General features: G+C 37.7%; 1 protein-coding gene across 1 annotated transcript in view; it reads left to right on the top strand.

Moving 5' to 3' along the window:
• mad1l1 (mitotic arrest deficient 1 like 1) overlaps nt 1-14,291 on the top strand; it is a 40,835-nt gene extending 26,544 nt beyond the window's left edge. The window contains exon 18 of the mRNA XM_055056661.1: nt 13,294-14,291. Coding sequence (XP_054912636.1) covers nt 13,294-13,443 — 150 coding nt within the window. The 3' untranslated portion in view covers nt 13,444-14,291. The remainder of the gene's footprint in view (nt 1-13,293) is intronic.
• The last annotated feature ends 486 nt before the right edge of the window (nt 14,292-14,777 follow it).

Genomic DNA, 14,777 nt, shown 5'->3' with positions numbered 1-14,777 from the left:
GAAATGTTATGAGTCAGAGTTGACTGTCTTTGCAGTACTGGCATAAATTTGAATTGGTTTGATTCAAAAGCTGAGGAGCTGCACATAGTTTATCAAAACCTCTACTTGGTAATGACAGATTGGTGATAGACTAAGCAAAATATAATGTCCCACTTTTAAAGAAAGTGGAAGATGGTCTTGCTATACGAAAAGACACATCCGTATGACCCATGGGAAAAGCTTTTTCCATGACAAAAGTGTGTAAAGCTTTCCACTAAAGTTCGCACAATTTCGCAGTTGCTGTGTTTTTGTTGAACAAAAGCATGCAATTAAAATCACACGTGAATAAGCTTGTTCACCTGATACTTCATTGAAGACATGCCGCGCCATCGTCCTCATACCACTTCCTGTCATCTTCGACTTTTCTGCCAGCGGTAACATCCGGTTGTTTATCATGTGACTCGTGATACGAAAGAAGGGTTCACAGTTTTGCGAAAAGCACTAATTTTGATGTATCCAAAAAAAGACAGATTGTCATCCTTTTTCTAAATTTACTTGTTTCCATTAATCAAGTTTGTTTTCAAAATGTCAAATTCCACAATTCTACAGTCAATGGAAAGGCAGCCAGTAATGGTTGAAAGGCATCCGGCAAACTGTCATCTGCGAGGTGACAGTTTGCTTTGATCCCAAGCAAACTGTTTTAGACTGGTTTAGTCTCTCTAAATTTCTGTGGAAAGATAAATCCTGCTTGTTAGCTACAATATCTGCTTAACTTTCATTTCCACTTCTGGGCTGACAGGTTACAATACATTATAAAATAGTTAAGATGAATCCTGACTAGATGTAGAATAGACGCTGTGCAATAATAGAAAGATTTTGGATCTACCATTCATTAGCTCAAACATAAAATGACATGTATGGTCTAAAAGAGTTAATATCAGCTTTTCATGGTGGTAGCATGGTGGAAGTTTCTAAAAATGACAGTCATCTCTAATCCCATGCAGTGTTAGACCCAGATCAGATCAAGAGTCTAAAGTCACTCGATTGCACTATAAAATGGCACTACATACCTGAAAAATACATAGTAGTGCCCCTTTAAAAAGTTTGCTCAAAGTGTTTGTGTATGATCCTAACTTGTTTGTGCCTTTATGTGTATTTTTAGCCTCCTGCACTCGTTGATGGGGCTGATTAGCACCACTGATTAGGTATTTATGAGGTTGTAATAATCTGTGGAATAAATGCCTTAGATGTGTGAGGAGGGAAAAATGTGCAAATTATTTTAAGATTTTTTCTTACTCAACTGAGGGAGAATCATGGCCTTTATGTTACTATTTGTTAATTAAAGGTTCCAATTAAGACATGCTTTAAAATCCATTAAAGCTTTGAGAGATTAGTTTTATTATTTACTTAGTTACATAAAGTTTAGGATGATGTTGCCTAAAGAAAAACACTTTACTTTAGGCCCGTTTTATTTTTTTAAATCTGTAGGTGTGTGATCTTTTTTATGTTCTGTTCATGCTTTTCATTGATTTGTGGGATTTACCTGCATTAGCTATGTGTCATGCCACATAATGTGATAAGACGTCATTACTTTGGCAAACTCCAAAGCAGAGGAGCAACTACAAATCCAACACAGTAGTAGCAACAGTAGCGCTGCAGCTAAACTGATTCAAAGCTAGTTGCCCCTTACCACATCGGAGGGCGTGGAAGTAAAACACGAGGAGTTCCCAAAATGTGAAGTGCAGCAACAGAAAATGTGTTTTAACTTGGTTATGCGATAGAACGTATCAGAGGTTGTAATAATGATAAATCGGATCAAATTAAGAGTCAAACCAAACAGTGACAACAGAAGGTATCAGAATGCACCTTATCCAATCCCCAGTGGTTCAATCTGTCTGTTTTTTTTTTTTTTGGAACAGCAGAAATACAGGCAGCATATCAGACTTCTACTGATTATCGGGGGGCCTAATGTTTAAAGACAAACCAAAGGATCAACCAAAATAAAGAAAATTTGTATGGTACAGAAAATTGTACTCTAGTTGAGACACGTTTTTAGATGAACAATCCTTAAGTTTTACTTCCTGTGAGCTGCCAAATCAGACTTGGCTCACACACTTCTGCGTTTGATGATCAAATAAAAAAACAGATATATAAAGACATGTGCAATCTATAGCAGTTACTGGAAACTTTTCAAACATTCTTCACACAGAGAAGAATACCTCCGTTTACTTTTCCTCACTCTTCGTTCACTTCATCAACCCTTCCTCTCCAGCCTTCCCCTGAAATGAAAGGAAAAGATACAATCTCAAGGCCAACTCATTAAAACCTACTTCCAATTAACTGTAAAGTCTATCACCTGAGGGAAGGTTGAGGAAATGGAAAAACAGGTAGTGAGTTCGAGCAGATATGTCCGTGTAGCTGATTAAGCATATGCTGTTTATAAGGCGTCAAGTAGTTTGTGAAAAACTTTGAAGGAAGAGGAGAATTAATAAGGGGCAGTTTATGAACAAGGGCTTCCTTTAATGACTTGTCTTGAATTCAGTTGCCGCTGTGGGGTGATTAAGAGTGTGAATTCCTATAAGATGCATTATAAGACTTCATTAACTTAATTTTCATAAAAGTCTTTGTTGGAGGGAAACAAGCCAGCCACCAAAAACAGATGTGTTGCACAGATGTAGCGTCTTACTGATGAGAAGTTCTTTCTTAAGATTTAACTAGACCACTAACATGTTACTTTTTAACGGCTTATGATTTGACTGTGAAGTAACGTGACAGACTCATCTAAAGGGAATGACAGAGGTCTCTTCTTGCCTTTATTCCTAAGGGACAGAACAGCTGAAATGACAAGTAGGAAGGCAGAAAGAGAACAAATTAGAGCTGTGAGAGACAGACAGAGTCTGCACCATATATTGCACGTAATATTTGTGAAAAACTTTAGTCTTTCAGGGACTGGGCTTCACTTTCCTCATTGAAACAAAGCACTCATTTCTGTATTGCTTATTGACATGAAAGTAAACATAAGCAATAAACACAAAGGCTAATGAGAATACAAAGACTGAATACATGAACTCCTTTTTTTTATTCATTTATTTTTTTGTGGAAATGGAACCTTCAGAGAGAAACCCGGGAGTTTAAAATCCCAGTGACAGAAGGGAATGTTAACTCTGATTTCTCCTGACAGTCTTCTGTCCTGTTTGCCCCCTGGGGAGGTGGTGCGCTTGTAACTCTGTGTGCGTGTGTCTGTGTGCACGCATGTTTGTCACTGTGTATTCTGGTTTGCGTGCCGAGTCTGGTTGGGTCCCACTGACTCTGTGGGTCAATGTCTGGAGCATATGTCCTTTGTCTGGTTGGTAACATGATGCATAGCAGCAGAAATCCAGCTGATGTCCCCAGCCACAGAATGACAGCCCCCACGTACATTTGTAGTTTGTTCAATAATTGATATGGAATGAATGTTAGTGATGAATATTTGCTGTGTTGGGTCTGTAGCAGCTGTACAAACATAATATGAGATGAAAATTACCAAATCGGGGCACCACTCTTGAGAAAATAGGCAAAACAAATTCAGTATGTTGTCTCATGAAGATATTTGCAAGAATAAAAAAACATTTCTAGTTAAGATCAACTAGAAATCCTGTCACATTCATACTTTTGCCGAAGACATTTCCCACCGTTCACTTTAATCTTCCCTAATGCTTGTCATAGCGACTCTCTTCTTTACAGATCCATGCTCTATTCCTCTTCCTCAGCTGCATCAGTAGTTTAAACTTTGGTGAAAGAACATTTCTGATTAGTTAAATTGCTCACATGATATCTGTCTTTCCTGAGGTGGCATCTAAACTTTTTCCAGTTTCGCAGTTTGGGTAACATTAAACTTTCTGGGTGCCCCCTTCTCTCTTCCCTTTACTCTTTCTTTCTTCATCTTTCTATTTTTCATCTCTTTCCAGAATATCTGATTTTGCAGTAAATTGGCTTTTTTTCAGAAGCTCCTTGATTGGCAACAAAAATACAAATAATAACTAGATAAAGTAATTAATGTGGCAGATGCTGCATTCAAAAATTAAATAAGACCTCGCAAAACCATGGAAGGTGATGTTAAATTAAACAAAGTATTACAATGTCCATGTGCACCTGCAGGATATTATCGGAGGGTACGCAGAAAACTATCATTGCACCTGACCCCCACGTGCTGGCTTTGTGTGCCATGCACATTACATGTGGCGCACAAAACCAGCACAAACCTAACCCACACAAATATGCCACACAAATGTGGTGCACATGGGCCACAAATACAGTTCGATGCGTCAAACCTAACTTAACCCTCTGAGCTCGACGCTCAGGAAGAGTGCAGCAGATGTCACAGGATCACATCGGCCTTAATGTCAGCCTGAAACCAAAACAAAAAAAACCCTCAAAAGCGAATGCAGGGTCAGGGCAACCTCATTAGATCTGAACACCGAGTTAAAAGTTTAGGCGGGATCTACTCAACTCCTATTTGTTCACGTATTCATTTTCAGCTATCTTATCTTATAGAGTGCCAATTTACAAACAAACAAAAGTAAACCGGCCGATAACGTTTAGGCTTAGGACTAGCAAGTGTCCATGCCCACAGACGCCAAAAAGACGTAGGCTACCTGTTGAATGTATTGAGACAAAAGACCATATTTATTTTTTTCACAATTGTGTCAATTCTGAAAAAGGTGGATATAATAAAAAGTCCAGTAACTACATATATTTATTTTTATTCAAAGGAAAATCTCAGGGTACTCACAGCGCATAGAACCGTACAGCTGCAGGTGCTACGGACATCAGGTTTTTTCATGCGTAAACAAAGAAAAAGGGAAAATTTGTTCCCTCAATCTTAGTAATAGCAGTGAGAACATTTGTAAAGAAAATTTAAAGTCTCAACAATGCAATGATGTATTATCCCATTTATCTTTTCATTTGTCTATCCAATTAAAGGAGATCAATACTTTGACTTGATATAAAACAGCAATGGTACGACTAAATTTATCCTTTTGGATACAGTGATACTAAGTAGTATTCACCTCCTTGAATGTTTTGCCGTTTTTACTGCTTTTAAAGGGGCTGTATTATGTGTTTTCCAGGCACCGTGATCAGTCATACTAATGCAGAATAAAATAGGTGGAGAATCAAACATAAACTGGATGAGATTATTGTGACATAATGTCATGGCTTTAAATAAGCTCTTAGACTGTGGAAAAACAAACCACAGGTCTAGTTCTTGAAGTTTGTTTAGAGCTGACTTCAAAATAAGACAACATAATTTAAATTGGCATTATAATGTGCTTTTCATTTACATAATGCTATTTAGTAGCACTATCAAGTAACTAATTTAACTTGAGTTATTGAAAAAAATTCTGTATATATCAAACATGACTTAAGATAATTTTTTCTTTCTAATCAACGCCTTGAAGTTTGACATTTGTCTCTTTCAAAATTCCTGCTCTTTCTGAAACTCTGCTCTCACGAAGTCATCACACGACTCCTCTATTCACCCTTTAACAACATTTTACCAGCATTTCACTGAGAAGTAGATGTGCAGTTCCACATCTGATGAAACATGTGCAGTTCTATCAGGTGTTTGCTGATTTCTGCTGGCTAGTCTGAAGGAGTGGAGTGTGGAAAATCGCAGTGGGGGCCTGCTCTGTGAGGCAGAAGCTCAGTAGCTTGGAAACTGCAGAGCTTTGTCCTTGAAGGCGGAGCTAAATGCACAGTTGAGTGGTTGCCATGGAGATAAAAGGACTTCTCAACATTACATTAAAAAAAAAACAAAGCAACTCAACCAGGTTTGTTTTTGATGAGGGAATAACATAACAACATGATGTAAAGCTCAACAAAGTTGATTCTACATAATAATGCTCCTTTAAAAACCAATCATGATCCACAAAATTTGGCTACTTATTTTTTTTTAAACAAAAGTCCCCCCTTAAAAGTCGAAGTGAAAACTGATTACTATTAGACCATGTTCCAAATTATTATGCAGGTGATAATCTCTCACATTCTCTTAAATGGTCAATGCAAATGATGGTCAGTATAATTTTCAAGTCATGAACTCTTACAGTATAAATCAAATTTTACTGAACAAAGCTGAGAACAGTATTTAAAAAAACAACAACTCAAAATGCACTGTTTCAAATTATTATGCACGGCAGATTTTCTAAACATTTTATGGATTATAAAGAACTGCAAACGGTCATTCTTTGAATCTGCAGCATTTAGTGGTCACGTACTAAAATCAAAAGCTATTTCATTCAAAAACATCCTAACAGTTACATGTTAACATAGAACCTTCTTTGATATCATCTAAACTTGTGAGTTTGTGGAGTTTCTGCTAGAATTTCTTAGCAGGATGTCAGAAAACCTTCCCAGAGCTGCTGTTTTGATATGAACTGCATCCCACCTTCAGACCTTCTGCTTGAGGAAACTCCAAAGGTTCTCACTAAGGTCAGAGGTCAGAGGAGGATGGTAACCACACCATGAGTTTCTCCCCTTTTATGCCCATAGCAGCCAATGACACAGTGGCATTCCTTGCAGCATGAGATGGTGCATTGTCATGCATGAAGATGATTTTGCTACTGAAGATACAGCTCTTCTTTTTGAACCATGAAAAAGTGGTCAGTCAGAAAATTCATATACTTTGCTGAGGTCATTTTCACACCTTCTGGGACTCTGAAGGGGCCGACCAGCTCTTTCTCTCTCCATGATTTGACTTGGCCACTCAAAAACATCCAATTTGTTGTCTTCAAACTATTTCTGTGTAGCCTTAGCTGTATACTTCAGCTCATTATCTTGATGGAAAATAAGTTTTAAACAACTGCATGTGAGTAGGCATGCTCAGTTTTTATTGCTATGATGGTTTCACAAGCCAAGGAGTCGCATTTGGAGGAGTTTTGTCAGCAGATTTCACAATCGGCTGCAAAGTTAAATTATTCTAAGTTGAACAAACAAATCTTAATTTGGGCAGGCCTTCTTGTTTCTCTGTTACTTTAACTCCTTGAAGTTTCATTTCCAATTATGCTGAGTCCAAGGATTCCCATCAAATAACAATTAATTTTGATTACCAATTTCATTAAAACATTTGCTGTAGTACCCCTAATTGCAGTTTTTCTATTTATTTCAAGTGGAAATTTACACAAGCACATTTTAACTCGCATTCAAAAATTAAACTCATCTGCTTAAGATGTTTCTATCTTATTAGCAAACTGTGGATATCTTTTTAATTTCTTCCCCTCTTTATGGAGTTCCGGTTGCATTATGCTAAATAAGTTAGATAATAACTAACTGCATCACTCCAGAAAAGCACAAGATCCTCAATATTCTTTATGCCTGAAGCCTTTCACCATTGTTTCATCAGACGATAATGTTAAGACATCACACCATGGATGTGACAGATAGTTTATTGAGATGATGAAAGTCAGAGATCATCTGACCTCTGATGCTAATTAAAGATGAGTTTTTTTTTTTCTCTTTGCCCCTTACGATCAACGTCATTTACTGCACAGATTTCTAGCCACATAATTTTACTGCAGTTCAGTGGTAATGATTGCAGTCCAACCTTCAACTCTCTTTAGTCCCATCAGTCCATTTACAGGACTCACCTCCACACCTGTCTCACAAAGAGCATCCTCAGTACCCATGTACAGTTCAACTGACAACATGCCACGCTTATTGGTGGTGGAGGAATAACAAATAAAAAAAAACATTTGACATATATATTAATATTTTTCGATTCAGGTTCTGGCTTTTTTTTCTTTCTTCTTTTTGTATTTAAAAGCAGGATGCCAGAGTGCCGAAGACAAAAACTGCATACGCATCAAAGACAAAACATCCATATTTATATTCCAATCAGCCGTTTGGTTCATTAAATTTAAAGTGCCTCTCTTATGTATGATCAACAAGTAACTGATGAGAACAAATGATTTTGTCAGTGGTATAATAGACTATTAAAATGAGCAACTGATTAACCTGATTTTTAGTGGCATAAATACATAAAACATGGGAGCAGTTGTAGCGAGCAGCCTGACAGACTTTTCATCATAGCATCTTAATCTCTGAAACTGAAATTGTTAGAAGAATTTTAACTTTAATTTGAGTCAATAAAATATTAAAGTGATCAAAAAAAGGGAGAAAAACATAAGAAATAGCTGTTTTTAACAAAAATTGCCTGGTGCTACTAGTAATTCTCGTATTTTAATTTTAGGACACTTTTTTATATGTATTTTTTTGCAGCTTTCAGTCAGCAGCTGTGTTCCGAAAATTTTATGTTGTAATCAGCGGCTTCCTGTGCATCGCATCTGTGTGGCATATTTGTGTGGGTTAGGATAGTGCTGGTTTTGTGCGCCACACATGACGTACGTGGCACACAAAACCAGCATGTCGGGGTCACATACCCAAACATCACAAACTGTAATTTTTGTTTTTTAGTTTAACGTCACCTTCCATGGTTTTGCAAGGCGACATTAAATCAGCCGTGCAGTTCTGTTGATGCTCTAGAATATGCAGTAAACAGGACCTTGCTGATTTTTTATAAAGGTCAGATAATGTTTAAAACATTCTTAAGGAAGTGTGAATATGCAAGTGAGCATTGATAAGGTCAGTATTTGTATGCAATACTGTGGTTTCATTAGACCTGTCATTAATTTTGGGATATTTTATTTGATGAAGAAAAAGAATAATAAACACAAATCTAGTGTACTCAAACTTATTTGAGAATAATAGGATTTCACATTTGTTTTGTGATATTTTTTGTAAGCAAATTTTGTGACGAGGCAAGAAAGGGAGAAAGATGGGGAAAAGATTTAAAGAGAAAGGAGACATTAGAGAGAATGACAGAAAGAACACAAGTTGATACCCTTGAAGTCTGTCTCTCCACCTGCAGAAAGAGAAAAAAAATCGAGAAACCACAACAACAAACATGCATATTTAATAATAGCTGTTATGATATAACTAGAACAATGTATTTAGTGGGAATTGCAGTCCAACAGAAGTGTATCGGACAAATACCAAATATTTTTTTTAATGATAAATGGGATTTGCATTAGTCCATTAAGCCCTCCTGTCATGTCGTGAGCCCAGTCACTGTCGCAGAAGACATGCCTGTGTGGAAAATACAGTTTTCATTGTAGGAGCTTTTAACAGCTAGTGTGCCTCATTTGCCTTAATAATTAAACGTCTCACAGATACTTAAAATAGCCGTGTCCTTTTCTCTGTGTAATAATCTTCACTCCAAAGACTGTTCATAGTATGAACACCCGGAGTAAAATATTTGATGAAATGGCTGTGGCTTTATAAAGTTAATATTTAGCATCTCATATCTGCTAAGTGTGTGTGTCTCAGAAACGTTGAGTGTCATTGCCTCAAGTTGGTTTCTATTACCATATGTAAAACTGAGTAGCCTTTGTTGGGCCATCTGTATTTGTTGGCTCACACATTTGGCAAGTTGAAATCAAACAACGAGTGGGCGCTTCAGGACTTGAGCAGACTTCCAGGCTGTTATCTTAGTTTTCCATTCCAACTGACTGTGGGGGTCCTCACAGTTTGCTCTACTCTCGTGGGCCCGCACGAAACAGTCCTCTGTGTCTTGCACACACCCACTCATATGCCGCCTGTTTCCATGTACCATAACACATCCAGGTGTTTCAGAAGCAGAGATCTCCATGGTAACTGGTTGCAGTGTTTGTCTTTGTTCGCGATCGATGTCTCAGAGGCTTCGGGAGTCTCTGGAGCCTGGTGCGCACGCGTTTGTTGTTCACCTGCGATGACGGTAGTGAGTCTCAGGATCTCTGAGGCATCCACACAGGGAACCGCAGCACAATAGGGAGAGTCCTGGGAGAGCCATGGAGTGAGTGAAAAGATGAAGAAAGAGGAAGTTGTCAGAGGAGAAATTGTCCTGAGAAATTTCTTCCTTAAATAAACTGCTTACAGGCGGTGTTGTGACAAGAGTAGTGAGAATCAGTTTTGAATGGACTTGTGAAAAGGCAAATAAATACATAGGTGATCCATCCAAATATTATTGTCATCCTATTTTATGGCTATACTGACCACATCCCCAAAATGATACAGTAAATATCAATAAATTAAAATATTACTGAAAAGTTCATTTATTTTGGTAATTGAAATCACTTTGCGGAACACATTAGGTAGATTCATTACACACAGACTGATGTTTTCAAGTTGCCGTTTCTATTAATGATGATTTTCAGTTCACAGTAAATAAAACACAAGTTTTAAGATTAGGATATTCCATCAGATAGAAAATAAAATACATGTTTCAATGCAGAAATATGGGATTAATAAAAAGTAAAATCATTGCTTAAATATTATTTTTTTAAAGATATTTAGTCAACCATCAACATTAAGACATTGAGCACAGGGACAAAGCAAACATTGCATTGTTTTTCTTTTTTCTTCTCTCCTCCTTCCTATCCCTGTCTCGCCTTTCTTTTCCTTATTTTTGTTCTCCCCACCCATCCATACCCGGCTACACACAATCATTCACCAGATGTGGATGAGTTTCTAAAGGATACTCTAAAGGAAGTGTTGAGAAAGTTTATTTCATTATGAGACATGAGCCACTGCTTTTTGTAGTTGTTGGGAGAATAACATTTCCAACATCTGAATTATGCAAGGAGATTATTGGGATGTTTTCGGAAAGTGATGATTTAAAAAAAAGCCTACCCTTGCTTTAATTTCAAATTAATATTTATGCTGCTGTGAAGCGGGTTGAGCTTTTGGAGCTGCTTTGAGTCCTGGGACATTCTGTCAGCTTTCAAGCCACCTGCTCATTGTTATACACAGTTATGTCCAAAAAAGTAGGGGGAATGTTTGCAAACTGGTTCACAAGCCTGTAGAACACTTTTTGGAAGGCAACTACAAATAGGTTTCATTTTAAAAGACTTCCCACATGATTACAACAACTCCCCTGGACTTTTGTTGCATGTCATCCACTTTTCCCCTAATTTAATTTCCATAACTTTTCAATTTTGTACTGGAGATTCCAGGAGGGATGGCTGGAGGAAAAACTTTTACAGACACAGGATGTTGTCAAGAGTTATTGGACTTAAAATAAAGTATCATGCAAAGCTTTACAGTTATGCTAAACCAACCTTAGAAACAACATTTTCTTGGTTTTCTCTCGCAGGTACACTGGTCCGTTCCTCTCACATTTCTGCTGCTGCTGCTAACAACATCATAATTCAACCCATGCGGGTTGTCTGGCACTTTATTCTCCGACACAGTGCAATAAATTAATTGAACGTTTTATTTCAAACTCAAAGAAAGGATTTGCTAAAATTCTTTGTAATGAGTCAATAAGTCTCATGTAAAATTAATCACCTTAGCGCGACAGTAATTAAAATTGCACCAGAAGTCCTCGGAAGTTCAGTTTTCTCTAGTTTGTGTGGAAACTAATTGTGCTTCATTTTGTGGGGCGGAGAAATGGAAAGTTGTTCTGTTGGGTGCCTTTTAAGATTTTTACACCCTGCATTTCCATACCCACTTAACCATTGTGCACTCAGCTAGCAAATGCCATTAGTTCAGGAACCATGTTCTTTTACCCATTAGAGGTTTCTGATGGGCCTCAGTTCAGTTCCCTGTTTCAACTTCCTGCAGTGCAAGTCGAAACAGATTTTCTCTGCTAATGCTGAGTAAGATGTTAAGTCAAATGTAAAAACTAAATAATAAAATAAACAAGAAAATGAAAAAGATCACTTCGAACCGCACACACCTATTAAATGTGGGAAAATCTTTGTCCATCAACCCTTTATAACCACATCACTTAATCATTCCTGGCGCCATGTTGGGCGTTGGAAGTGAGGGAGAAGAGTATTGAACACAGTGACTGAAACTGTTTTCCCAAGTCGTTTTTGCCAGTTCATTCTTGTCCTCTGGTTGTTCGAGTCGAGCAAAGTTTGTCTATGAACGTAACACACCTGGTTGAGGCTCATCCATGGCGATATTTACAAAAGTTGGAACCGACACAAAACTTCTTCCTCCTGAAGTGTTGATCAAATTCTTGACTTTGCCTGAATTCACACCACATGATTTATGTCACTATGTCATAAAAATCGTTTCCCCTTAAACAGGAGAAACCTTAAAAACGTACAAAAGACGAGATGCTAACCAGTTTTTTTCATGCATGCTAGGCTACATGACGGTCCGGCACTGTCTCCATGTTTATCAATGCTTAGAAGCATACCGTCTCCATTATGCGATATTTGATATCTTTATGGTCATACTTATAAAGTAGATGAATGTTAATCTTCTTATCTTGTAAAAAGTGATGTCTGCTAATCCGCAATTTCACAGAGGACTTCAAGTCATTATTATTGACGGCTGCTGTCCATCATTAAAAGTTAAACAATAAAATGATTAGCTTGGTTTGTGTCCTTCTCTGTGCAGCGAACAGTGCAGCACCCTATGAACATTTTTATAGTGAAATTAACTAAATGGAAGAGATATTAGACTACCGATGTCTTGTTTTAAAGGAGCACATTGGTTGTTTTGATGTGGGCAGAGTTCTGGAGAGCGTGACATCACGCGCATAGAGCCAATATTCTGCTGATGTTGAAAGAAGATTAGCAGTTTCATTGTTTCCATTAAATAAGAAATGAAATGATGTGAATAAGCTTGTGAATAAGTGATAAGTCATTGAAAATCTTGGAAGCGATGGTATATATTCATAATTCATCCATGATGCTAGTTCTCATCATCTATCAGCCAATAAAATGAGACATCAGCGTCTTATTCAGGCATTGGCGCGACAAGGCCCGCCTCATTGGGAGCGGCTATGTATTCAGTGTTTTGGGGAAAAAACAAAAACAAAACATCATCCTCCTACTACTTCCTGATTATTATTATTTTTAATTATTATTATTTCTCATGTTTTACTTTCCTGTGTTTTCCCACAGAACCTGCATGTTCTGTCTGATATAAGATCTCTGATACTCTCTGACGCAGGACATTTCTCAGATGTCTCAATATGTTCTCGGTGTGTCATGGGACTCTTCTCCTCGCTGCATTGCTTTAATTACTTTATTTTCCCTCATCCCTTTCTCCTTCACTCCATCACCCCAAGCTGCTCCTCATTCCTTTTAATTAATCCACACAGACTTAGACACCCTTCCCTGCTGTGGTTGTGTATACACACACACACACAACCAACTCCGTACAGACACACACTTGACAGCTCCCTTTAGACGAGCACAGCTTCGAGTGATCTTGCTTCGTCTTAAAAGTTCTGCTTGAAAGAGATGCCTGATAGTTGGATGTTTTTTGGGGGGTTTTCTGCAGGGCTCCAATGGAAGCATGCACCTAATGGAGACGGAGTTCTCCAAAACTCTGGGAGAAATGGTGACCCTTCACCTCCACCACCAGAAGAGCATCCCAGCCTTCCTCTCTGCCGTGACTTTGGACCTGTTCAGCCGACAGACCACTTTCTGAAGAGTCACCTCTTACATGGAAATGTTTAAAATTAGATTTTATTGTCTTTCATAAAATGGCCATGTGGCTATCATAGCTTTGAAATATGTATTGTGTGCAAATTGATGTGATATGAATTTGAAAGTTTTTATTTCTTTTAATGTTTTTTTTTCTTCTATTTTCTCCCAAAACTCAATAAACAAAATTTAATGTTAAAGTTTTCTTCCCCATCGGCCTTTAAAATTGTTGCCCCTCATAAAAAAAATTGGTAAATAAAATGAATCTTTTTTTAAGTAACAGTCTCACACTGAAAATCCAGTAGTGAACAGTTACCAGAAAGATTTCTTTGTGATGAATAAAACAAAAAAAATTATTATTTTGTTCCTTCTTGACTTTATTGATTAGGAGCTTCAGATTAGCAAACTTTGACTATTGATGTTTCAGTATGCAATAACAGCAAATTCCCTCTGATCATATTTCTAATTCAAGCTGCTCTTTGAACAAAATAAGAAAAAAAAATTATATATAAATATATATATATATCCTTGTGTGTTTGTGTCTGTCAAATCTGCCAAAATCTAATTTCACTGTATTTAATTAGAGCAGGCAGCTCCATTTGTTCAGGCTGGGAGTATTTGTGTGGTTCTATTGTCACCAAAGCAGCGGTATGCCCGTTGGTTTCGGTAAGCTGCTTATTTCTTTTTTATTTTTCCTCATCGCTTTCATTACTGTTCTCGACTGTTAAAAATATATGAAAACATATTTATGATGCCGAATCATCACAGGATATGTGAAGTCACAACGGGGGTGTGTGTGTGAAATACATGGAAAAGTGTCCAATTAACTTCTTTTTTTTTTTTTTATCAAATAAAATGCAAAAGCTTAAGATAGAGTTTAGAGTTGAGTCACTTATCTTGCTGTCACTCCAGCGCCATGTTGTCTGAACAGGTTGCCTGGCTTCGTCTTCTCTCCAAACGCGGCGTTGTTGTATTCGGACACCTTCAGATTCCTCCATCCGATTTTCCTTCGACAGCTTAACCTTCTCTTGGTCTTAAGAGATAGAGTCCTTTGGAGCTTTTTCCCAAAGACTTTTGTGTGTATATGTGGGAACCGACGGTATGACGAAACAACCCCCGGCTTCCTCGCCATCCCACCTCGACGTCAGCCATGTTCCTTTGGTGCTTCGCGCTAAAACAGCAGGAAGGTTTTAAACACACAACCTTTCTGCAGGGCCAGTGGAGCCGCTTGTTTATTTCCTTCTCAAACGAGAACTTTATTTTGTTCCAGCACCACCTGCTTCACAGAAAATGTCACCATTTAGGTCGGAAGGATTATTATTACAAGTCGAAAGCACA

The sequence above is a fragment of the Poeciliopsis prolifica genome, unplaced genomic scaffold (genome assembly GCF_027474105.1).
Source record: "Poeciliopsis prolifica strain line A6 unplaced genomic scaffold, Auburn_PproV2 SCAFFOLD045, whole genome shotgun sequence".
NCBI classification, from domain to species: domain Eukaryota; kingdom Metazoa; phylum Chordata; class Actinopteri; order Cyprinodontiformes; family Poeciliidae; genus Poeciliopsis; species Poeciliopsis prolifica.
Note: the sequence above shows the minus strand (reverse complement) of the source record. Positions and strands in the feature narration are given on the sequence as shown.